The following is a 22836-nucleotide window of genomic DNA, read 5'->3' as shown; positions in this document are numbered from 1 at the left end:
GGTGGGGCCGGGGCGGCCGGAGCGGGGTCTCGCCGGGCGCGCTGGAGGCAGGCCCCCGCGCCCCCCTCCTGTCACTGGACCCCTGGCTAGCGCGAGGAGTGCCGTGCCGGGAGCCGTTTGGGTGCGGGTGAAGGTTGCTTCTGTGCTGTTGCATCAGGCTGAGTCTCTTGCTTTCTGCTGCAGAGACCTTAGTGAAGCAGCTCTCCTCCTATGAAATCGTCACACCTGTTCGAGTGAATGAATTTGGAGAAGCTTTCCCTCACACGCATCACTTCAGCAGGAGGAAAAGGAGCTTGGAAGCACCACTGGAGCCCACTGCTTTCCGAACACATTACCAGCTCAGTGCATACGGGCAGGTCTTCCAGCTCAACCTGAGTGCTGATGCAGGCTTCGTTGCTGCTCAGTACACTGTGGTGCACGTAGGGGCCCCGCAGAAGCAGTCCTCCCCCGATTTGCGCCACTGTTTCTACCGTGGGCATGTCAACGCACAGGAGATGCACATGGCTGTCTTCAGCATCTGTGGTGGCTTGGTAAGCATGTGGGTTGCTTCCTCCTGTCTCCATTCATATTCTTCTCCTCCCTGAAAGAAATGTAGTGGGATGCCGTTGCTGCGGAGCTAAGCTGGAAATTCTCGGGCATCATTCCAAATAGTTGGTCATGAAATGTCTTGGCGTCGGCAGTTTGCAGTCATGATGATACTTTTTTGGCGGGATATACAAATGCTACTTTCAAAGGATCTATTGCTAGCCTGTAATAGAATTGGTTGATGTAACTCCTGACACCAAGAGCATTATAACAGAGGAAAAAAACACGCCTCAGAAACAGTGAGCTATTGTTTTGATAAAATGATGCTGTTAGCTGGCATCAGTTATGTGTTTGTAGCTTTATAGATACTGTGTGGTTATGAGTGAAGAATACTGGTGCTTGAGATGATGAGAGAAGAACTAGTGTTGATATTTTTTTCTTCCTCTGCTTTCAGCAATGCTGTAGAGGTGTGTCATGTTCTAATAGGTGTGCAGCAGTGTGCTCTAATCATGTTTCTGTTAAAAGTGAATGAAAGCTTCCCACTGACTTCAGTGGGAGTATGACTATAAAATGCTTCTTAAGAATTGAATTGAGCAAACAAATTCTTTACTTATCTCTTGATAGTTCCTTATGTTTTCCAAAGCAATAATGAAGAAATAGTACCACACAACTGTCTATCAAAACAGTCGTGCTGTATTTCTGAATTTTCTAGTTTTGTGTCTAGAAACAAGAAGACTGATACCTAGTGCTTTACCACATAGCTGTTTATTGAAATGCTGAGGACAAATCTGAGTGACATGCACACCTTTAAAAAAAAAAAAAAAAGTAAATATTACTGTGAATTTAAGTTGGGGTTGTTCCATGTTTGCTTGTTTGGTGTGTTGTGTGTTTGGTGGGGTTTTTTTGCAGCTACTCAGGAAAGTAAAGGTGCAAGACTTTTATTTCTGGGAACTGAAAAAATCCAGCTTTATATTCTAGCCTCTTTCTAGTAGCCTATAGAAAATAGAGTGGAGTTAGCTGGATGTGTGCAGGAGGGTGTAATGCACATTAAAAGAAGTTGATACAAATGGTGGAAAAGAGGATCAGAAATAACTGGTACTTGAGAAAGACACATCTGTTGTCTAATGCTTGTTCTTGGATTGGTGGATATATGCCACCTTGTCTTTGGGTTGAGGCCTGTAGGCTTGGGCTAGTCCTTGGAAATTGCTGGAGAAGGAAGCATTCCAAAACAGTAATTCTGTATTCATCACAGTTTTGCCTATATATCTTGCTTTACAAACAGCTGTCATTGGTTCTTGTCCGCATTATATAAAACCCAATTCAAACCCATACCAAAGCCCCCGATACGTTGCACTCCTAACTTACAGAGGGAGTAGGAAAGAGGAAGAATCACAAATATATATATATATATATATATTTTTATGTTGTTTCACGTTCTAGTAGATGCTTATACCATGGCATTGAGGATAGTATCATACTCTATATGGAATAAATATGAGAAGTTTTAAAACCTTCTATCTTCGTAACTTTTGTTGCCTGTTTTAATTCTGTCCCTTCAAACTCTCACTTTTCACTACTTGAAGGGACCACATGTGCTGAAAATAATTTCTCTGAAAAACGTGTACCTACTGCACTTAAAAGTTGTCTCAACTACCTATTATGTAGCAGTTCTCAAACTCTTCAGCACAAGACCCTCTTCTCTGTAAAAATTTGAATGTCTCGCTTTTCTTGTCTCTCTCTCTCCATACTTGGCTGGTATGTTACAGTCAGCACCATGTATGCTTCCACTCAGACATCCTTGAGTGCCTTTAAACTGAGCCTTTGCCTCTTTTAGATGAGCCTTGTGAACTTTCACTGCAGCTTCCAGCTGGACTTCATGTCCCCTGTCATTGCCTGGCTGACAGAGTGTCTAGTCTAAGCCACCACAAAAAGGCCTTGCTGTCCCAGTGCTCTCAGGACCTTCTCTCACTGCTCGTTTCACCTTCTGCCCAGGCAGACACAGCCTTGCAGAGGGTAGGTAGCATACCCAGTGTTGTGGCTGCTTTCCCCTTACTAGTTCAGTTGGTGGGGTTTTCAGAAGAGGAAGCAGAGCCTTGCATGGGTGCTGGTGCACTTCTTGTGGGACATGCTTATAGTTCCCCAGGGAGGGATTGTGTGGGGACAAAGAGGCGGTCATAGCCAGCTGGTTGCCTATTATCTGCACAGAGTATCCTCCAACCTGACTCAGAGCCTTCAGCCTACTGCTATTCCTCATCCTTATGGATTCAAAGTGAATGTTACACTCTTCATGTGGCTGCCAGGGGAGACAACTTTTTTGGAGGTGAGAGAAGGAAGGAGATAGAGGCCAGGTGGAATTTTCCTGTGAGATCTTGTCCTCTCTGAATGCATTCCCCACTCCCAGTTTTTTTTGAGGGGCTACCCTCAAAAGTTAGTAAAAAGATATTTTTTTCTCAAGGTTTTTAAAATTTCATAGCTTTGTGCATTCAACAAATGCATCTGTGAAAATAAGCTAGTCAGTTATTGCTCTTTTATTGAACAGTACCATGCTTCATGAATACATGCAAAGATTTAAGTGGGACTGCTGCCAAGGTAAGATACTATTTATTGTGAGTGAGACAGTAGAAACTAGACTAGTGACTCGGTAGCCCTATATTAAATTTATTTTAAGAAAAATCCCTTCTCTTTGTAGGATCCATTTTCTTCAGTGCTGAACTTGAGCTTGGTGTATGGAAATTAAAATAGAAGAGATTGCTTTGAACTATTAGGTATAACTTTATCTTCCAGATTTGCCTATATGAGGCAATTGCTGTAGACCAATGCTGTAAAAGCTAGGGAGGAAAAAAGGACATGGACTTGGATAAAAAGGTACAGGAAACTTAACAATGGAATTTTAAAAATTGCTCTGAAGATGTGCCTGAGTGATCTGAAGTTAAACCAGGTACTTGAGTCCACGTTATCCTGTAGGCATCTATCCCCAAGCTCTGCACTGCTTCACAGCTTCACTCCTGCTTCCCAAGTTCCTTCTTTTCTGTTTTGCATTCTCAAGTTGAGTGTGTTCTCCCCCTCAAGCTCTGCTTTCCCTTTTCACCCTCAGTTAAGCCTTTTTCTGAGTGTGCCAAGAGCATGTTCAACCCAGAGTACCCATGGAGCATTGCTTAATGGCTCCTGACACCCTGTATACAGTTTTGTTGTGTTACATTTCAGAGCATGCCCTGGGTTCAGGGATACAAATAGCAAAGGGAGGTTAGAAGGTCAGCGGGGAATCTGTAGTAATTGCGAGGAGGGAGTCTGTTGTTAGGGAAGTTTGGGATGCTGTCAAAGGCAGAAGATCATTTGGAGTGATGGCCTGGGTGCCTGGTTGAACATCTGATCACATACAGGCATATTTCTTGCAACTTTAGAGTAATTTTTGAAATTTCACACTTTATTTCACTTTATTTTCCTAAATTCTGTATTTTTTTTACTGCATTGGTAAATATAGCTTCCTACAAACATGGGAAACAAGATCTGCTGAGGAAGTCCCTGGATACATGTAGACTAAAGAGACCTTTCAAACGTTGGCCAGACAGCAAAATCAAAGAGGTAAAAAAAAAAAAAACCACAAAACTTTCAAGAATATATAGCTTACAAGTTTATGAACAAATATGAACAAATACCAGTGAATAAAGTATCTTAAAATGAGGGAGCTATCACCATTTATAACTAGAACGAGCCTTCAATTCTTAGCAGGCCCCTGTCCGAAGAAAGGTGCTTTATTTTATTATTTTTTTAATCCTGAATGAATGCTATAAAAACAGTTTGTTTAGTCCTTTGAGAAGCCTGATATTCTTTCACGGAGGTCAGGAATGTGTTGACTGATCCTGAGGATGGTTAAAACCAGTTTTTGTGAGCTGGGAGAATGCCTAAGTGCCAAAGGTGTTTTATGTGACTCTACTGTGAGAGAGGGAAAGGTAAGAAAGGAGGAAACATACATCTTTTTGGGTGTACAGTCTCTGGTGTATAGAGCAACTTTGCATAGTCGCTGGCTGGCTGAAGTTAGGAGCAGGAAAGTACGCGTGAATCTCTTCTTGCATGGATTTGCTAGCTGTCAGCTTTCTGCAGTCCAGGAAGGCAGGACTGCTTTGCTCTAATGTAGCTTCTGGAGTGTAACAAGGTCTACATGACAAATTCCTTCCTCGGGAGCTCAAGGAAGCCCCTTGGTAACACTCCTTTACTGCACATCAAGCTTACTTTTGTCTGAAGAATGGCAGGAATATGAGCCTAAGTGTGGATCTTCAGAATTTCCTCAGTACAAGAGGTTGTGTTTATTTTTTTATTAATACGGGTCAGTGGATCACCTTTCTGAGATATTTTGAAAACAATTCTGTCTGCTACTATGGATGAGTGCAGTGGTTCCTTTTAAGGAAAAGTAGGCAGTCCTGGAATTTATCTTAATGAAATGTAATTTTTAATTGCTTGGTTAAAAAAAACCAAAACAAACTTGCTAGAAGCGAGTGCTAGCATAGCCAGCATCTAGTTTCTTGTGGAGATCTAGTGCAGATAACAGACTCTAGATATTTGCTCCCCGGTTTTGTGCTGCTTAGTACTAATAACTTCAGTGAGATAAACTACATTGGTTTTCCAAAGAAAGCTTTAACACTTGCAGCTGGAAGATATGTTCACCTTGACATAACTTAATGCTTTAATGTACGGGCTGTCACTTCAAAAAAGTTACCTTCTAAATCTGAAAGGCAGATTAGTTTTCAGCATTCAGGTCACATTTATAAACCTATGAGCATCCATAAGCCACATACTATTTTTTATAGATTTTTATCTTAATGTAGAGATTCCATCATAAGCTAGGAAAAAATCATATTAAAATGTCAACTCAAGACAATCAATTCTTGTTTGGGCAAACTAAGTCTTATTGCTGCTGACTGGCTGATGTGATGACTTCCACTTAATAGTTCTGGTTTCACTTGTCATATAGGTACATATACATCCTGTGTCTGGTAGCCTTCTTTCCTGGCAGCTGCTTGAGCGCATTCTATTTGCCAGATAAATTGTTCTGATGGCTGCAGCCTGTTCTTAACTGCTGCCTTTATAGGAGACCCACAATCTTTTTCATCATTTTGGGTTTATCAGACACAGGTGAATTTGCTGGAAAGCTGTGAGCAGCCACAGGAGGTTGGATTTACTTTATATATATGTGCATATGTTCATTAAACTTCCAGGAAGTACACAGAAAGTACTGTGCATGAACATAAGTGATAGGGAACGTGTGCTGGTTTTGGCTGGGATAGAGTTAATTTTCTTCACAGTAGCTAGTATGGGGCTGTGTTTTGGATTTGTGCTGGAAACAGTGTTGATAACACAGGGATGTTTTAGTTACTGCTGAGCAGTGCTTACACAGAGTCAAGGCCTTTTCTGCTTCTCATACCACCCCACCAGTGAGTAGGCTGGGGGTGCACAAGGAGTTGGGAGGGGACACAGCCAGGACAGCTGACCCCAACTGACTGAAGGGATATTCCACACCATATGATGTCATGCTTAGCATATAAAGCTGGGGGAAGAAGGAAAGGGGGAACGGTTGGAGTGATGGCGTTTGTCTTCCCAAGTAACCATTATGCGTGATGGAGCCCTGCTTTCCTGGAGATGGCTGAACACCTGCCTGCTGAAGGGAAGTAGCGAATGAATGTCTTGCTTTGTTTGCGTGCGCGGCTTTTGCTTTACCTATTAAACTGTCTTTATCTCAGCCCACAAGTTTTCTCACTTTTACCCTTCCGATTCTCTCCCCCATCCTACAGGGGAGGAGTGAGTGAGCGAGCGGCTGTGTGGTGCTTAGTTGCCGTCTGGGGTTAAACCACAACAGGGTGTCAGGGGAGGGGAGAGGATGCAACATATGGCCCTTTGCTGTCACTAGATGAGCTAAATTACTGAAATGGTGTGCAAAACAGGGTGGTTTTTTTGGTCTTAAATTAATGCTTCCAGCCCCAGGTGGCAGTCAACAGTTGGCTATCATAGATCTCAGGAGACTTTGTACTCCTGGGGAATAGATATGCTTCCCACATGAGATAACTTATCTGCAATAGTCTCAGTTGTCATTCTGTTTCAGATGTACCCTCATGTAGAAAATGGCAAGTTTATGGTAGCAAAGTCAGACACTGTGAGAACAGGTCATACCTTCTGGGTATACACATATTGACAAACGTACTCAAGGTGACTTACTGTGTGGTTGACTAAAACAGGTGAAAATCTAGCTGTACCTTGCATGTACTTGAGTGATAACTGCCTGATGGTGTATATGAGGTTGAAAGGGCTTTATGGAGCTATTCATCTCCCAGTGAGAGAAAAAGGTGGTTCTGCATGTACTTAAAAACATCAAAGCTAGGAAGTTCTCTTTAAACAGAGATAAGTTGCAAATGTAAATTTGCTTGACATTTACCGAGACAGACAAGATGATATGATGGAGTTTCCTCTGAGATTAAAGTGTATGGATCCCCTAGGTCTGTGTTCTATGGGAATACTTAGCTTGATGATAGTTCGTCTATGCATTTAAAAACAAACCCCCCTAAAAACCAAAGCCAACAACCTCCTCCCTCCCAAAAAACCCAACCAAATAAAAAAAAACCCTTTATGTGTATATATACACTTTGTTTCACTAGTTTCAACAGGTATTGCAGAATAGCTGCTTTTCCATTAAGAAATGTCCATGTATATATTTATGAAAAAAGCAGTTATGCTTAATTTTTAATTGAGTTGTCTAGCTTGTTCACTGTGAATTGTCTATAAAGGTAAAAATAAATAAATTGCCCCTCTCCCTTCTACTCCAGTGAATCTTGTTAATTGCCATGAACCCTGCTCTTTCCAGCTGCCTTTGAGATTGTTATCGTAACATTCTCATGTTCTTGCTATTTAGCCAGTCTGTTGTTACAAATTTGTATTTAGAAACTCCTGGAATACCATTTTTACTAGGCTTAAGCCAGACTTTCTTGCTGAGAATAGCCTTACAAAGTGATGTTCAGGGTACCTCATGCCAGGTTTTACACTTCCTGCAAGAATATTCTTTCCCCTATGCATTATGCAAAAGGGAAAAACCTTTTTTGTGTGTGTGTTCTTGAATGAAAGTAACTTGGCAGTGTGGACACTGGATCCAGTGCTATGGTTATCAGTATGGTTAGATCAGGTGTGATCTAAACATACAAATAGGTAAGATCCCTTTAGGAGTTTACATGGAATTTAAATTCCAATCTGGAATTATGTAATTTTATTTAACCCATGATTAGGTGCCCTTCCAGACCTGGACACTTCCGAGCATAGGTGGATGCCTCATCAGTTCTGTTCAAGGTGTGATTACTATCTGCTCATGAAATCTTAACATCACAGAATTTGTAAGAAGATGTAGTTAGATCATAGTTAAACTTACAATGAAAGATTTTTTTTTTCCCCTGTAATAAGCTTGTAGCATTTTATTCTATTTCTCTCGAAGAACTTCCAATATAATGTTGCTTTCAATCACTTCTAAAAAGGTGTTCCAGCAGAAAACACTTATTTATTGCTAGATATTTCTTCCTGCTGCTTAGCTGGTGTATTATTTATTATTTTATTACTATTTTCTTATTTCTATTGTATTAGCTCTAGTTTTAATTAATACATGAGCTTGCAACCACTACCTCTTGTTGTGTTTCTGGCTGAATTATCTTACAGTAGAAATATTTTTTCCAGATGTTGGCAGTGTACTGTGATCAGATAACCTCTTAATACTTTTTTCTTCAGTGAGCTAATTAAGCTATGCTTCTTAAGTCTTTCATTAGAAAACATTGTAACAGTGGAGCAGGAAGAAAAAGGTGAAGGGCTTCTCACATGATTCAGAAGAGCTTTGAATTAACACAAGGAGGAGGGAGGGGAGGGGGGAAGAGGATAATATAAAAGGAAGGGATTTTGTAATTTACTTCGACCATGAAAGTACTCTTGCTGTAAACTACTTGCAGGTTTTTGAGTTTGAGTTAAGAAGCCATACCATGAGGGCATGAAAAATACTTGAGCGCAGGAGTGGAGCTTACCTGGGAGGGAGTCTGCCAGTTCAGAGTCATGTTTTCCAGAACTTCAGTTGTTCTTTTAGCATTTTTCTGAAATCTTTCCAATTTTGCTGTTGGATATATTAAGATTAATTCCATGTTTCTGAAACCTGCTATATATCCCTTATGTTTTCCATGTGTTCTATGAAGTTGCCATTATACACAAGGATGTAATTTGTATATGGGCATGGGACATAGTTTAACCATAACTTCTGCAATATTTATTTCTACTACTCTTGGAATAGAGCAAATACATTGATGAAGACTATACAGTTTTAAGCCACTTTAAACCACTAAGACATACCATATATAGTGAGTAGCTGTGTTGATCCATTGAACCTTGATTTAATATGAAGTGTCTAACTCATCCAGAGTATTTTAAATCCAAGAAATAATTTATCTTTCTCATGTGGCTTTTCTCATAAATTTCCTCAAATCTATGCATATGCATAGTCCTGAGTAGCACTCCCTCTTTGGACCACTTATTTATGATGTGCAAGAGACTGTTTTCAATTTTGTACTCCGCTTCTACTGAAGAGATCTTTTAAATGTACTTTTACCTCTTTATCTGAGAACAGAAATAGAATGTTTCAGGCACATTTCTTGTTACATGATTTGGGAGGCATCTGTAGATAAGTGAATCCAGTTCATTTCTGATTTCATTTCCTGCAAATGCTTGGGCTCCTGTTTCAGCAACCTGCCTCTCTACATCTAAGTGACTTTGTTTTATTTGGTTTTACCAAAAGTATTTTTCATTTGGATCTCACAGCCCTTTTCCTTGTGTGCCTAGCTCGCAGTAATAGCTCCACTTGTATCAGCACAGTCCGTCACCAGATTAAGTATCACTTTCATGAATGAAGGACCATAAAACAGACAGTGTAGCTGGTGACTGAATTCTTGTAGACCTATGTGTTAGGAAAATGAGGAGATAACCATGTGTAGCTAATCAAAATCCATCTTTAGTCTTCATAGAGAATTTAAAGGATTGGAATCGGTGGCTTCAAGCTCAATGTCTGCTTGGGTTTTAAATGACAGATATCATATAATCTTCTTAAGATAGAGCACTGTTTAATTTTCTTATCCTTTGCTCTCTCACATACAATATAATGAATTCTTCTCAACTTGAATAGGGGATGTGCAAAAAATTTATTGTAGACTACAGGTAGGAGGCATTCCTAACCAGTCAGTAGTAGTAATTACTCGTTTATCTATACATTGTTGAAGAGGAGAGAATTCATTGAGGAAAGAATGAAAGTTTGTTGCATTGTAGATTTTTTTGATCAGCTATTTCTTCCATATCTAAATAGACAGCTGATCCTGGGATACTGTGCAAGAATCAGTGGGCCAGAGAGTGAGCAAGCAAGAGGAAGCCTAGCTCCATTTTTCTAAAATAGTTAGCCCAAGTATCTGGAAAGGTGGAATTTCCAGTCTTAAGAACACTACTGTGCCTTCTTGTATTAATCTTTTGATTTAAAACAAAAAGCTAAGAATAATTCTGAGGTCATGAAACATAATACAGGATTCTTCCCTTCTAGCTGTCTGTCCTAACTTCTTGGGCTATAAGTTTATAGTGTGATTTGTATTTTCTTGGGTATAACAAAGGAGACTTCATTCTTTTGCTTTCTAGGCGATTTCTCTAATCATTTACTGTGAAGATGAGCACAGCTACTGCTACTTCTGAGTATCTTTTAAAAGAGGGAGAATTGCCTGCCTTTTTTTTTTCCTCCCTAGATGACTTCAGTGTGTCTTTTTTCAGCACAGGATTATGGATTTCAGTTAAGATACATGTATCAGTTCTGATTGAGATACTTAAACTATAGAGTAATGGAAGTTGAGCCACAGATGTTGCCAGGCATTTTATATTGTATATTCATTGTTAGGCTTAGCTTGATGTGCAGGATTTGGAGCACTGTTCTGAGTTGCTTGATGGGCTGGTTTTACAGTAAGCTCTTGCTGATATGAAGTTGCTTTTTTGCCAGGAAAAATGGTTCTCCATTCAGTTCTCTGAACAGAAAACAAGGTTCTCCCTTACTATTTCAGTTGAAAAAAATCTTTCTTTGGTAGGAGGCATAGATTTTTAACTGCACAGAGGAGTTGGTACACAGTGTAGATTTCCATTGCTAGTGCTTAAACGAAGACATGTGGGAGCGCACAGCTGGAAGAGGGGCAAGGCAGGAATACCTCTTTTGGAGTATCAGCAGTCCTAGATTGACTTAGATCAGTCGTGATGCCTCATGTTGAGTCTTCCCAATCTACTGGATAGGATACTGTGTGCAGAATATGGTTTTGAATTCCTAGATAGGATTTTTCCTCTGGTAGCACTTGGTTGTGCAAGTATGGGGTCAGGAGTCTGAGTGGAATTTTTAAAGTGATCAGACTCACTCAAAAACATGTCTCAGTGATTTTTTTTTAGTTTTTTTTTTGAATGTGAAATGGTAGAAAAATATAGCCTTGTTCTTGTAGTTCATCTTTTCTAGTGGAAGTCTGACATTCTGGAAGATGAGTTTAGTTTAAAATACAGCACAAACTCTTTCCTTACTAGTTCTGTACTTTTATTCTCATGACTGGTATGTTTGTTGTAGCTGAAACCACTTCTTTGTAAAATCTGAAAGCCTGTTAGTTGGAAAAGCTGTTGAAGAAACAAATACAGAATATTTGCTCTAGCTATTAGAAGGAGTAGGAGGGAAGTAAAATGTATGTGTGGAATAAAGCAGTAGCAATAAAGTTTTTGCTTAGAACTAACATTCTAAATGTCTGTTATCTAGAAATAGGGTTGATGGTATGTCAGGAGAAAAGAAATAATTAGCATGTTAGTGTTCACAAATAGTATGGGGTCAAATTTATCATGTTTGGTAATTGGGACTTTGATAGTTTATATAATAAACATCAACATGAATCTTAGCATCAGTTCTTGCTGCTTTGTCCCTGAGGGACAGGCTCTTCTTGTCTGCCCCTGTCATTTTGCCCAGAAGGTTGCACCTACTTAGGACTAACTTGCAAGCTGTGGCATATCTGTTTTCATGAGGCCCTTTCCAGGGAGGCACATAGCGTTCTCAGTACGCTCAGTCTGCTGTCCTCTGCAAATCACATGCCCTGGAAACACTGGATGTGAGAAGGCTGAACTGAACATACAAAGAATCCAGGATGAAGACTACTTGCAAAGAATTTAAATGAAACTGAGGGGAAAAAGTGTTTCTGTGAGTTAGATTTAAACAGTCTTGAAAGGAAAATACTATTTAGCTGGGTCTTTTTTCATTCGGCAGCAAAGGTGGTGCAGAGGATCCAACCACAGTGGGTTTACAATAACTATAATTTTGGATGACATGTACGCTATGTATCAGGCACGATTACAGATAGTCTGACATATGCCTGAAGCCTAACAGACTTTTAAACATAGAAAACTGATAACTGCTAGAAGGATCCAAAATTCAAGGGGATATTATAATTCCAGTACAATACCCTGGACACTGAGGTAGTCTGCAGCAGATTTTTAAAAGACAATTTGTAGGTTGCTTGAAAAAACTATTCTCACTTCTCTTCTCGTATATCTTGCTCTGCCACTCTCTCTCTAACCATCAGTTTCAAGGTTGACATGAATGCTTAATATCTTAAACTACATTATGTAGATTATCACTATTCTCTTACTGGTCAACATGCCTCACTAATATGGCAAAACAGCTAACAGGATGCAGTGCACCTGCTCACTCTAGGTGCTTGATTGGCTGAAGTGAGGAAGTTGCCAAAAAGTCTGAAAATAATTTGATGAAATTCTTACATGGTTTTCCCTCCTCATAGTCTTCAGGAGACTAAGGTACTTAAGTCATAGGAAGCTATGAATTTGGTTAGAAGTGCAGTGAGAAAGAAGAGATTCTATTTTAGGATTTCATAATTGAATGGATTATGGGGCAGGGGGGTGGGGGAAAGGAGCTTAATTTTTGTTCTTTTTCTTTGTATATGTGCCAGTGCTTTTGTTACTAATCAGGTTCCTTTGGTTCCCATTACATAGTTACCCATCTGTGTCTGCTATAGAGGGAGGGAAAAAAATCAAGGAGAAAAATGCATTAATGAAACTGTCAACTTTGAATTCCTGGAACTCGTTTCAAAGTCTTTAAAAAGAATATCAGGTTAACACTGTTTCTAATCTATGGGCAAAATGCAATTTTAAAAGAAAAAGATTATATAAATTATGTAAAGGACAGAAGGCAACAAATCAGTCTAGAATCTGGACAACACTCAAATCCTGAATTTCTTGATGGCCTCTGCTCCCCTTTGCACAGTTCCCAGCTGGTTCTGCTTGGTTATACCTAGATTCTCTTTACTTTTGTGATCTCCTTTGTTTTGTTAACTCTGTATAGTGATTACCTATGATACATTGTTAATATGCAAGGTAGTCTGTTATGAGTTATTCTGGTGGGACAAGTCTCTGAAAGCAAAACTTCTCTTTGCCTTACCTTCAAGCTTCCATCTCCAGATTCCATTGAAGTTTCCTCTGACTCATGTGAAAACTTACTTCCATTAATTTCAAATATTATCATAAATAGTTTATTATTTCAATGAAAGTTATTTTTATATCAGTATTTTTAGTGGAAAATAAATCAACTACTTCTCTTACTTTCAGATGGGCACCTTTAAGGCACATGATGGTGAATATTTTTTAGAACCTCTGATGAAAGCGGATGGAGGTGAACACGAAGGTGAGCATAACAAACCACATCTTATATATAGGCATGAAGAACTTAAAAAAAAGTATCAGAAATCCCATAAACCTTGTGAAGTTTCAGGTACAGTCATACTTTAAATTTTGATGTGACTTTTTCAAATGTCAGATGTTTAAAAAATAAAGGCAAGATTTAATTTTCGTAAATAATTTTTATCTCCAGATTGTTCCATTGGAGCCTACACATTTCTTTCATGTAGGCTTCGCAGCCATTCTTTTTTTTTCTGCCAGTGGCTAATTCAAATGTAGGACAAAATGTGCATGTAAAAAAAAAAAAATTCATGCTATTGCAAGAACTTCTCTGTGGGTTTACTTTTTATACCTACATTGTTCCATACATAACTGTTTAAAGAGTAGATCCACAGGAGTTGTTGTTGCTTATTCACAAAAGATAATGAACTTATCGCAAGTCTAACAGATAATACAGGACATGTCTTCCTTAATAATGGAAGTATCTAATATTACCCATTAATGTAGATTTTTGTCCTTATGAGTATTTTAATAATTTCTTCATACTACATATTCATAATATTTAGGTTTATTTGAAATAAAGGAAAGTGGAGTAATTTACAAGCTTACTATTAGGATATGTGACAAGTGAATGGTTGTACTTTCATAGCTTCACAGTATATAGGTTAATCATTAAGCAAGTAACTTAAGAGCGAGAACATATGCAATGAAAGTGACTATGAAAGACAAAAAAGCTTTATTAATACCATGAAGCAGTGAGTAGAAAGCACTGTACTTTAAGCTAATATGTTTTTTAGTGGGGCAGAAAACTTTCAGTAGTTTTTCATAGTTATGCATGCATCTTTGTAGTCAGAAAATAGTATGATGCGAGAAAGGCACCTGCAGCTACCATCAAAGTACAAAAACTAGACAAAAGAGTGGGATTAGAGAGGATTTATTTGAAATTGTAGGTGTCCATAGGCTCATTCTAAACACTGAGATACCATCTGCTTTGCGATATAATGATGTAGAAGCCTTTGAAGATCCTGCCTGAGCAATGCACTTCTTAACCTTTACTATTATACTAGTGCCATTTTAAAAATATTTTTCATTGTGTTGGAAACACAGGGGTTTTTTTAAGGCTAGTGACAAAAATGCTTTTCTTTTGCTTTTGATAGAAGCGTATGGGCTTCGTTTACTAGGCTTCAAAGAACACAGAAATGGGTGGAGATTCGCAATAGGAGAAAGCAGCTTGGCATTTAGAAACATCCTGTCTAATTAGAATTCTACACCTTTCATGAGATTGAAATCTGCATTTATGCATTTTGAATGTACTTGCGCTTCAGGAATGTTTAAGCAAGGCTGAGTGCATAAATAGGACTATCTGAAGAAAAAGAAAATAATAAAATTTCAACTTTATTTTCTTAAGGGATATCTGTCCAGATGTTTGAAAACAAACTGCAAAAATAATGGTGCAGCTTGTGTGGCTAGTGTTTTTAATTTTGGAAAATTCTTAAAGCATATTATACTCAGAAACAATATGTTGAGAATTCTGCTTTTCCGTAGATACTAAGGCCAGAAAGCAACCATTATGATCATCTTGCATTCAACAAATTCTAGTGAAAGGTATTTCTTTTCTTTAGCTCTATTTTAGGAAGCTGATGCTATCTATTCATTGATTGTCATTGCAGAACAAGGAGTTAGTACTTTGTTTGAAAATCAAGCAAGTGTTATTGTTCCTGATTCTTTTTTAATGATGAATAATATGTACTGAACCAAAGTAGAGGTCTTTCAGTTTGTTGTGTGTTTTTTTTTTTTCCTATGTTTTACATGAGAATTCTAATAATATAAGCAACCTAGTGTGAGAAAAAGGCTCCCAGCATTAAGAATTATGGTAACTTCCCCCTTTTCATTTATTGGAGCAACTACAAAAGATTGTGAGCCAGGGATTACTGTCATTTTTGGGGGAGCGAAGCTGCAGAAATGTTCATGGAGAAAAACCTTGTGTTATATTTCTGTCCTTCTAAAGAAGAGATTTGTGTCCTTTAATGATAGTCTTGCCTGGTTATTCACATCCTCCCTTCAAGGAGGAATAGAGTATATCTAGCAATTCTTGTGATCATGAGTTTCTCTTTCTCTAGTAAGTGAACCTTGACAGAGGAGATGGAGAAGCATAGCATTCAGTACATCTTTTTAGCTTGAAATAGGACCATGATAATTACTTCTAAAATTGTCTAACTAATCTTTTTCTCAGTTTGTACTGGTTTCTTCTAAACTAATGTGCTGATGAAAAATTAATTGGAAACCCTGGTACAAGCCTTAATCAAGTCAGGATAGGACATCCACCACATCTCCTCTATCCATAAATCCTTTTTCCTTAATACAGGGAAGCTCATCTGAGTTTGCCGTAATATGATTTTGATAAATATGATAGCTATTACTCATCCACGTGTTGATTTCTGGTGTTTATAAACAATTTTATTTGTTCTGGTATTGAATTTGTCTTGGCTGGTCCATAAATTTAGGTCATCTTTAAACTCCCACTTTAAATATAGGTGCTGTTTCCCATTTTGCCAGTACTCTGAAATCTCAGACACCTTCCATGACCTAGTAAAGATAGTGTGCATATGAGATTGATGCACTGAAGAGAACTAGCTGAAGGAAACTCAGTCAGTCTGAACACATCTAATATGTGTAGGTAGTCATGAACAAGTTCCTTTTCAAAGCCAGTCCCCAAATTCTCCCCTTGTTATTGTTAGTGCTAATAGTTTTTGTAATTATTACAGCTATATTTTGTGACTGACTTTTAGATGATTACTCATTAAACTTTAAGGTGCTTGCTGTTGTCCCTCTACTGTTGCTTTCTCTCTGTATTGTGCCCTAACTTTAAAGAGGACAGACTATTGACCTGTCAAAAGTAGCTTAAAGTTTACGGATGAGGGCTCTTCCCTTGAAATATGGAATGCATAGATTTAAATCCTCTCAAGTTGAGGGTGACAGAGTTGGGATCTCTGAATTCTTGAGTCAGTGCTGTTGTCACTAAGTCATTAGAATAAAAGGATTAGGACACATATCCTTTAGCACTACTTTTTAAGAGGAAATCTACCTTCCAGAAAGACAGTGGAGGTTTGTTCTGAGGGGACTGAAGTGTCTAGTTAGGTGCTTAAATTCTGGAGAGTAGTGAGAATTCAGATATGCTTCTCAGTGTTTTTATGTGGGCTATTGCTCAGGTGACTCCCTGATCAATGTGTGGATTTTATGTATCAGGCATCAGAAGCCTCTGGTGGCTGGACTATACAGCACAATTGGAAGTATTACAGTCCTTAGTTTGGAGGTATCTGAGTAGGTTTTATATTTCCTTTAGAACCTGATCCTACATAATGAATATTGACAAAGCTGTCAAGGAAGTCACTTAAGGCTTTTGATGAGTACTTGCTTGTGAAGTGTTTATATATATATTATGTTATATAAATGAAAAAGTCAATAGGGACTTGAATTCAGGACTCAAGCCTAGTCTTTTGTTATGGTTTGTTTTGATTGGTTCTGTTGGTGTCAAAGGTTTGTGTGTAAAAATAATGTATTTTGTTTAATTAGCTTGCTTCCTTGTTTCACTGCTTAAGCTGTAGTGCTTATCTCCCTCCAGCCTGCCTGTTTGGATTATACTGCATTCTAGGAACTGTACAATATTGCTATCTCTTAACTAATTTTTAACAATGAATCATATATGATAGAATTATATAATAATGTACAAGACATCTAATTTGATGTTCCTATTACAGCCTTCCATGTTTAATATATTTTTAATTCTTGCACTGGTTCTCTTGGAAATAAGATCATAAATATAAGTTCGCTTTGTCTATTTTGGGCAGCCTTTTGCCCGTTTCTCTTTTTTAAGTTTAGAAACTGCATTCAACAACAAATCTCTTTTACTTTACAGACAAAGAGTTGAAAAGCAGCACTGTTCTACATCCAACCTTCAGCAGTTTAAAGGAAGAGAGCAATGTTTTACAGAAGTCTCTCAGTTTAGAGTATGCTTTAAATAACCTATCTCTAGAGGATGGTGGCAATGCACATTCCAGGAAAAAACGTTTTCTTTCTTATCCAAGATATGTAGAAGTGATGGTTACAGCTGACACCAAAATGGTTCGTCACCATGGACAGAATTTACAGCACTACATACTAACACTGATGTCAATAGTAAGTAAACTTAAGTTCATAAGTATTAACAATTTCAGTTATTTCTGTTCTCTCTTCTGCAACTTCCCTGTCTTCTGCTTTGACTGAATTCTGTATTAAAAGAAAGATTCCATAAACATAAAAAAAAAAGTAGGGCCAAAACTTCCGATTATGGATCTTCTCAGTTTAATGCAGTAAGGTGTGTAGGTGAAATGCTGTGACCTATTTCGTGATTTGTTGTTGCATTAGAAGAATTAAGCTTCAGTGAGTTAAACATATGGGTTAATTACAGCAGATGGAGGTTAAAAGGCATTGTGAAAAAATGCTTGGTTATAGTAATCCTAGTTTTTCAAGTAATTTCAAATTAATATGGGTCAGACTTTGAGTTGGCATCATTTAGTTGAGCTCTTTGTGGTGAATTCTTTCTTGAACCGAAAGTCAATTCTTGTATTGATTCAGGATCTAGTACAATAAGCTCTGTAAAATGAAAAGGTTTACCATGACATCTGTTGAACCATTTTTTAGGAAAAAACATGTTAAAATATTCTGCATAGTAATTATTTCTAAATTTCTGTGCTTCCATCTATTCAAGAAGCTTAATTTATATGAAACTGCATCTAACTTTAGGCTTGCAAATTAAGACATCTGCATATAGGTATCTGTGGAGATACCTGCTTTAATAGAGAGCTATGCACTTGACCAGTTATAGACATCTACTTTTGGATGAACAGAATAGCTCTCTAGTTTCCACTGGGATCAATTAATTTGCTTCATAGAAAAGTCTAGTGCCATTTAAGATGCCATAGGACATCTGACTTGGTCTCAGCTGCAGCTTCACACAGGTGTGCAAGTCTCCTGTAGATCATGTCGTATCTGCCAGTTCTGTGTAGGTGTCTGATAACCTGTAGCATCTGAAGTGACACTAGATAATGTGTAGCTAGGCAACTGAACTGAGTTCTGCTCGCTCTAATGTCTAGATCTCCAGCTGATGGCAGTAGAGGTGCTGTCACCTATTACACGGATGTAGGCACCTAAATTTAGAAGATGGAATTTTCTTTAATTGGTTTATAAGAAAAATAATGACATTTTAAGGGAGATTAGCATACTTTAATTTGATAGTCTTCTGAATTTTTCTACTGGCAGTGGTGTGAAGATCTGAAAGTTCACGTATTACAAAAAAAATCAGTATTGAAAGGGGGATTTTTTTCTTTAACTTATAGTACAGACTCAGAAGAATTCCAAATTAGAAACAACTGATCCCAAAGATGCCATTTTTTATAAAGTTACTTTTTTAATACAGAGTTCTACTAAGAACCAAAATGAAGTGGTCAAAACATTATTTTAAAGTGGAAGCTGTTTTGTAAAAAAACTTTACAATAAGATGAAATGGAACATTTATTGTATAATTTTCATGAGGCACTGTTGTGATTATAGCTAATGTAATTCCTATGTTCTTTTGAAGTGGTCAAAACATTATTTTAAAGTGGAAGCTGTTTTGTAAAAAAACTTTACAATAAGATGAAATGGAACATTTATTGTATAATTTTCATGAGGCACTGTTGTGATTATAGCTAATGTAATTCCTGATGTTCTTTTTAAGAACAAACATTGTTCCTGCTTCTGTAGATGTTGTACGTTCAACCACTATTCCTTACAGTGCAATGTTTCTTGTGTCTCTTTACTTACATAACTGGACTTCTACTAGGTAAATAGGATATGCATTGTATAATTGCTGCTAAAGAGAGTCTATATGAACTGTTTCTAAGATCTAGCATTTGACATATACATGTATGAGTGAAAGAATACCAGTTCTTTGCTAAGCTTGTGATTTCATTCTTGCGCTTTCCTGTCTATACTGTAAAACTAGCGCTTAGACTAGTTATTGCTGGCTTTGAGGTAATGGCATACAATAAGACATTACATCTTTAATGTGAATTTAATATCTTTGAATACCACAGTAGATAGTAAGATGTATAGCTGGCATCTTCTGGTAGCTCTTATTCCACATGTACATCTGCTACTTCTGAAGGTAATCTTGAAACAAAAGTTTAAGACATTTCTAGAAATGTTTAGCTTTTATAAATGCAGATTTTTTTAAAAATATAAAATCAGATCTTAATTCTGAAAGATTTTCTTTCAGAAGAATTTCCTCCCCACCCCCCAAGAATACATATCCCGGCTCATATCCTCTCTCCTTGAAGCATTCCAGAGATGTCATAGAATCACAGAAAAATTATAAGTTGTAAGGGACCTTTGGAAGTCATCTGGTCCAACCCTCTACTGACATACATATTGCTTTGTCAAACAAATCAAATAATGCATATGAAGATACAGTCTTCAGTCTCTTTTTTTTTTCCTCTTCCTTCTCCTTCCCCATAATAGTTATTTTTCAGTAAGCTAGTAATAAATGTGAAGAATAGGAAAACAAATGACTACCACTCTTTCCTATGTAATCTGTATTAGAATTCATCAGTATGCAGGTGGGTCATTTCTTGACCCACAGCCTATTAGTGTTTGAAATAGAACCATTATTAGTCTTATTTCATTACCCATAAAGGGAAGAAATGAAATTATTAAATTTTATCCTTTCTGCTATTATACATATAGCTTTGATTATTAAATTTAACTGGTACTTGTGTCTGGTCAAGCAACTTCTGTTATAGGAAATTGTCAGGTTGTTGGTGTTTTAAATGAATTAAGTGTTATACTCTACTCTTATCATTCTGAAACTTTTAAGGATATTCAGTTTTGGCATGGATTTTAAAGAAACCTAAAAAGTTTAAGCATATAAATCACATTAAATTTTAATGAAACTTAGACATCTAGCTCCCAGAAGAACCTTTGAAATCCTGGCCCTTTTTTCTTTCCTTTTCTTCCTTTTTTTTTTTTAGCATCAACAAAGCCACCAAAGTAAACTTGCTGCTATAGGATACTGTTTTATGAGTGGAAAATAAGAACTGAAATATACTGCTAAATATTTTTAGGGTTTTAAGTGTCTTGTCACTCATCCAATTCAACCTGAAAAGGCTTAGCTCTCAGCATGCAAGTAATTCCATTGAACTGGAATGCATTTTCTCATTTCTTTAAAATAGCATAAATCTTGCCAAGATGAGTATTCACAGTATTTACACTGTCTTGGAAATACTAGTTCCGATTGAAGTATGTATTTAAAAGTACAAGGAGTACCTTTGCCATAGGACTTTATCAAAACTTTTGTAGTGAAATACAATAAAGAATGACATTATTTAATGTGAAATGATAAATAAGCAATCACAGATTTCTCTGTTTTAACTTGCAATGTTCTTTCTTGTTCCTCCAAGCGTTGCATCAGCAGAGCAGGCAGTAGGTAATGCCTTAATAGATTTAGTAGCTGGAGGATTCTATCTTAGGCACATTATGTTGTGACAGTTTGAAGTCCCTAACACAAAGGCTTGATCTCAACAACTGAAATAATTCATTAAGACACTGGAGTTTACTGTAAAAGCACCAAAACCTCATCAAATCTGGTTCCATGATACATTTTGAGGTACTGTCCTCATTTTCTGAATCAGGTACCTGATTATTGACATCTTTAAGAAATGCACTGCTTATATAGTTAGTTTGATACTAAAAAAACTTCTTGGTCTGTTCTTAGTCTGCTTGCAGAAAGAACTTAGTAATCTTGCCTTTCTGCAAAGAAAACTTGACATGTAAAACCACCGTGGTAGGCCTATGTTGATCAGCTCAGATCATGAACTTGGCTGACTGCCTAGTCATGTGAGTGCTAGAGTTGGAGCATAGGAAGGGGGCAGCCATGCATTCAAGGAGAGGATTGAGACAGCATCAATTTAGATCATTTAACTTGCAGTGAGACTGTGGAATCATAAAATGGCATTATATAATGGTAAAATAGTGCCATTATAAAATGGTATTAAAAGCTGGTATTTTTAATTTTTATCAAGACAGGTTCCTAACTTGGACTGCACATAAATGGCTTTGACTCTCCATTGTTTTGTTCTTTGTGTAGTCTTTCAGATCTGTGCAAATCAAGCTGCCGTTGAAGTACCTTGAAATAGTTACTATTGTTTTAGTAATGTTTTGTGACTACCTTAATTCACCGAGATGTAAAATGTAAGGCAGTAAGTAACAGGTCTTAACAGCAAAAAAATTTTCTAGTTGTAGTCTTGTTTATACTTTTTTTTTTTGCCATTCTGACAGCTAATCATCAGCATTGATAGTGAAATATTTTCAATGTGGAAAGACCCCATGTACCAGTGTGCTGCCCCCATCATTAAAAAACAGCCAAATGATTTTATCCTAGTATACATGGACAAATTTAAAGAATGTTTTTATACTTTCTTTGCAGTTCATACCATACAAGTGTTAACAGTTCATCCTTCCATAACACTGGGAAAACATAGATGCATACTAGCATTTAAGAATATGACATTACTGATTCTGCCATATAGTCATCATTTTAAAATAGGTAGTAGACTTGAGTAATTTGTAGGTTAATCATTTCATTTATATGACTAGCATCTGAAAGGCAATAAATATTTTTAAATTCAAAATTTAGTGATGAGTATATTGCTCCTTGCATCTTCTACTTAGACTACTAAGCTTGTATTTTACCCCTTTTCCACTCAGATCAGTGTCTTAGTACTAATGCTGCAGGAATGTTCAGTGCTTTTTATCTCTCATTCAGTGAAATCTGGAGAACCAGCACAAAGCCATTTGTTTCTTGCTTAAGCTCTATACCTTATGTTTCTTCTTCTGTATATGTAAAACCACATGATCTTGTGCACTTTGACGTGGTTAAAATGAAAATGGGTATTTGATTATACACCAGTGAATATACATAGTGGGAAACATTTATTTTCAAAGTATCATTCATACAAAATTCTCTGAGCTAGTCTTGTTGCTTATCTTGACATGTGGATATCTATATGGGTATAAAAAACCCTACTATCTTTTAAATTGTGACTGTCCTTGTATTCCAGCTCCAGGGTGCCTGTATATTAACAGTCATAATGCCTTATACCTCACTGCATCTTGAGGTCCACCAGCTAATACAGAGGTATGAGAGCCAGCAGTGTGCCCAGGTGGCCAAGAAGGCCAATGGCATCCTGGCCTGTATCAGAAGTACTGTGGCCAGCAGGACTAGGGAAGAGATTGTCCCCCTGTACTCAGCACTGGTGAGGCCGTACCTCAAATACTGTGTTCAGTTTTGGGCCCCTCACTACAAGAAGGACGTTGAGGTGCTGGAGCACGCACAAAGCAGGGCAACAAAGCTGGTGAAGGGTTTGGAGCACAAGTCTTATGAGGAGCGGCTGAGGGAACTGGGGTTGTTTAGCCTGGAGAAGAGGAGGCTGAGGGGAGACCTCATCGCTCTCTACAACTACCTGAAAGGAGGCTGTAGCGAGGTGGGTGTCG

At 37.6% G+C, this 22836-nt stretch overlaps 1 protein-coding gene across 1 annotated transcript in view; it reads left to right on the top strand.

The window, feature by feature from the left end:
• Nucleotides 1-22836, top strand: part of ADAMTS20 (ADAM metallopeptidase with thrombospondin type 1 motif 20) — a 102443-nt gene that overhangs the window by 1157 nt on the left and 78450 nt on the right. The window contains exons 2-4 of the mRNA XM_009286265.2: nucleotides 158-530; nucleotides 13201-13363; nucleotides 17186-17445. Coding sequence (XP_009284540.1) covers nucleotides 158-530; nucleotides 13201-13363; nucleotides 17186-17445 — 796 coding nt within the window. The remainder of the gene's footprint in view (nucleotides 1-157; nucleotides 531-13200; nucleotides 13364-17185; nucleotides 17446-22836) is intronic.

The sequence above is a fragment of the Aptenodytes forsteri genome, unplaced genomic scaffold, assembly GCF_000699145.1.
Source record: "Aptenodytes forsteri isolate BGI_AS27 unplaced genomic scaffold, ASM69914v1 Scaffold103, whole genome shotgun sequence".
In the NCBI taxonomy this organism is placed as follows: Eukaryota; Metazoa; Chordata; class Aves; order Sphenisciformes; family Spheniscidae; genus Aptenodytes; species Aptenodytes forsteri.
Note: the sequence above shows the minus strand (reverse complement) of the source record. Positions and strands in the feature narration are given on the sequence as shown.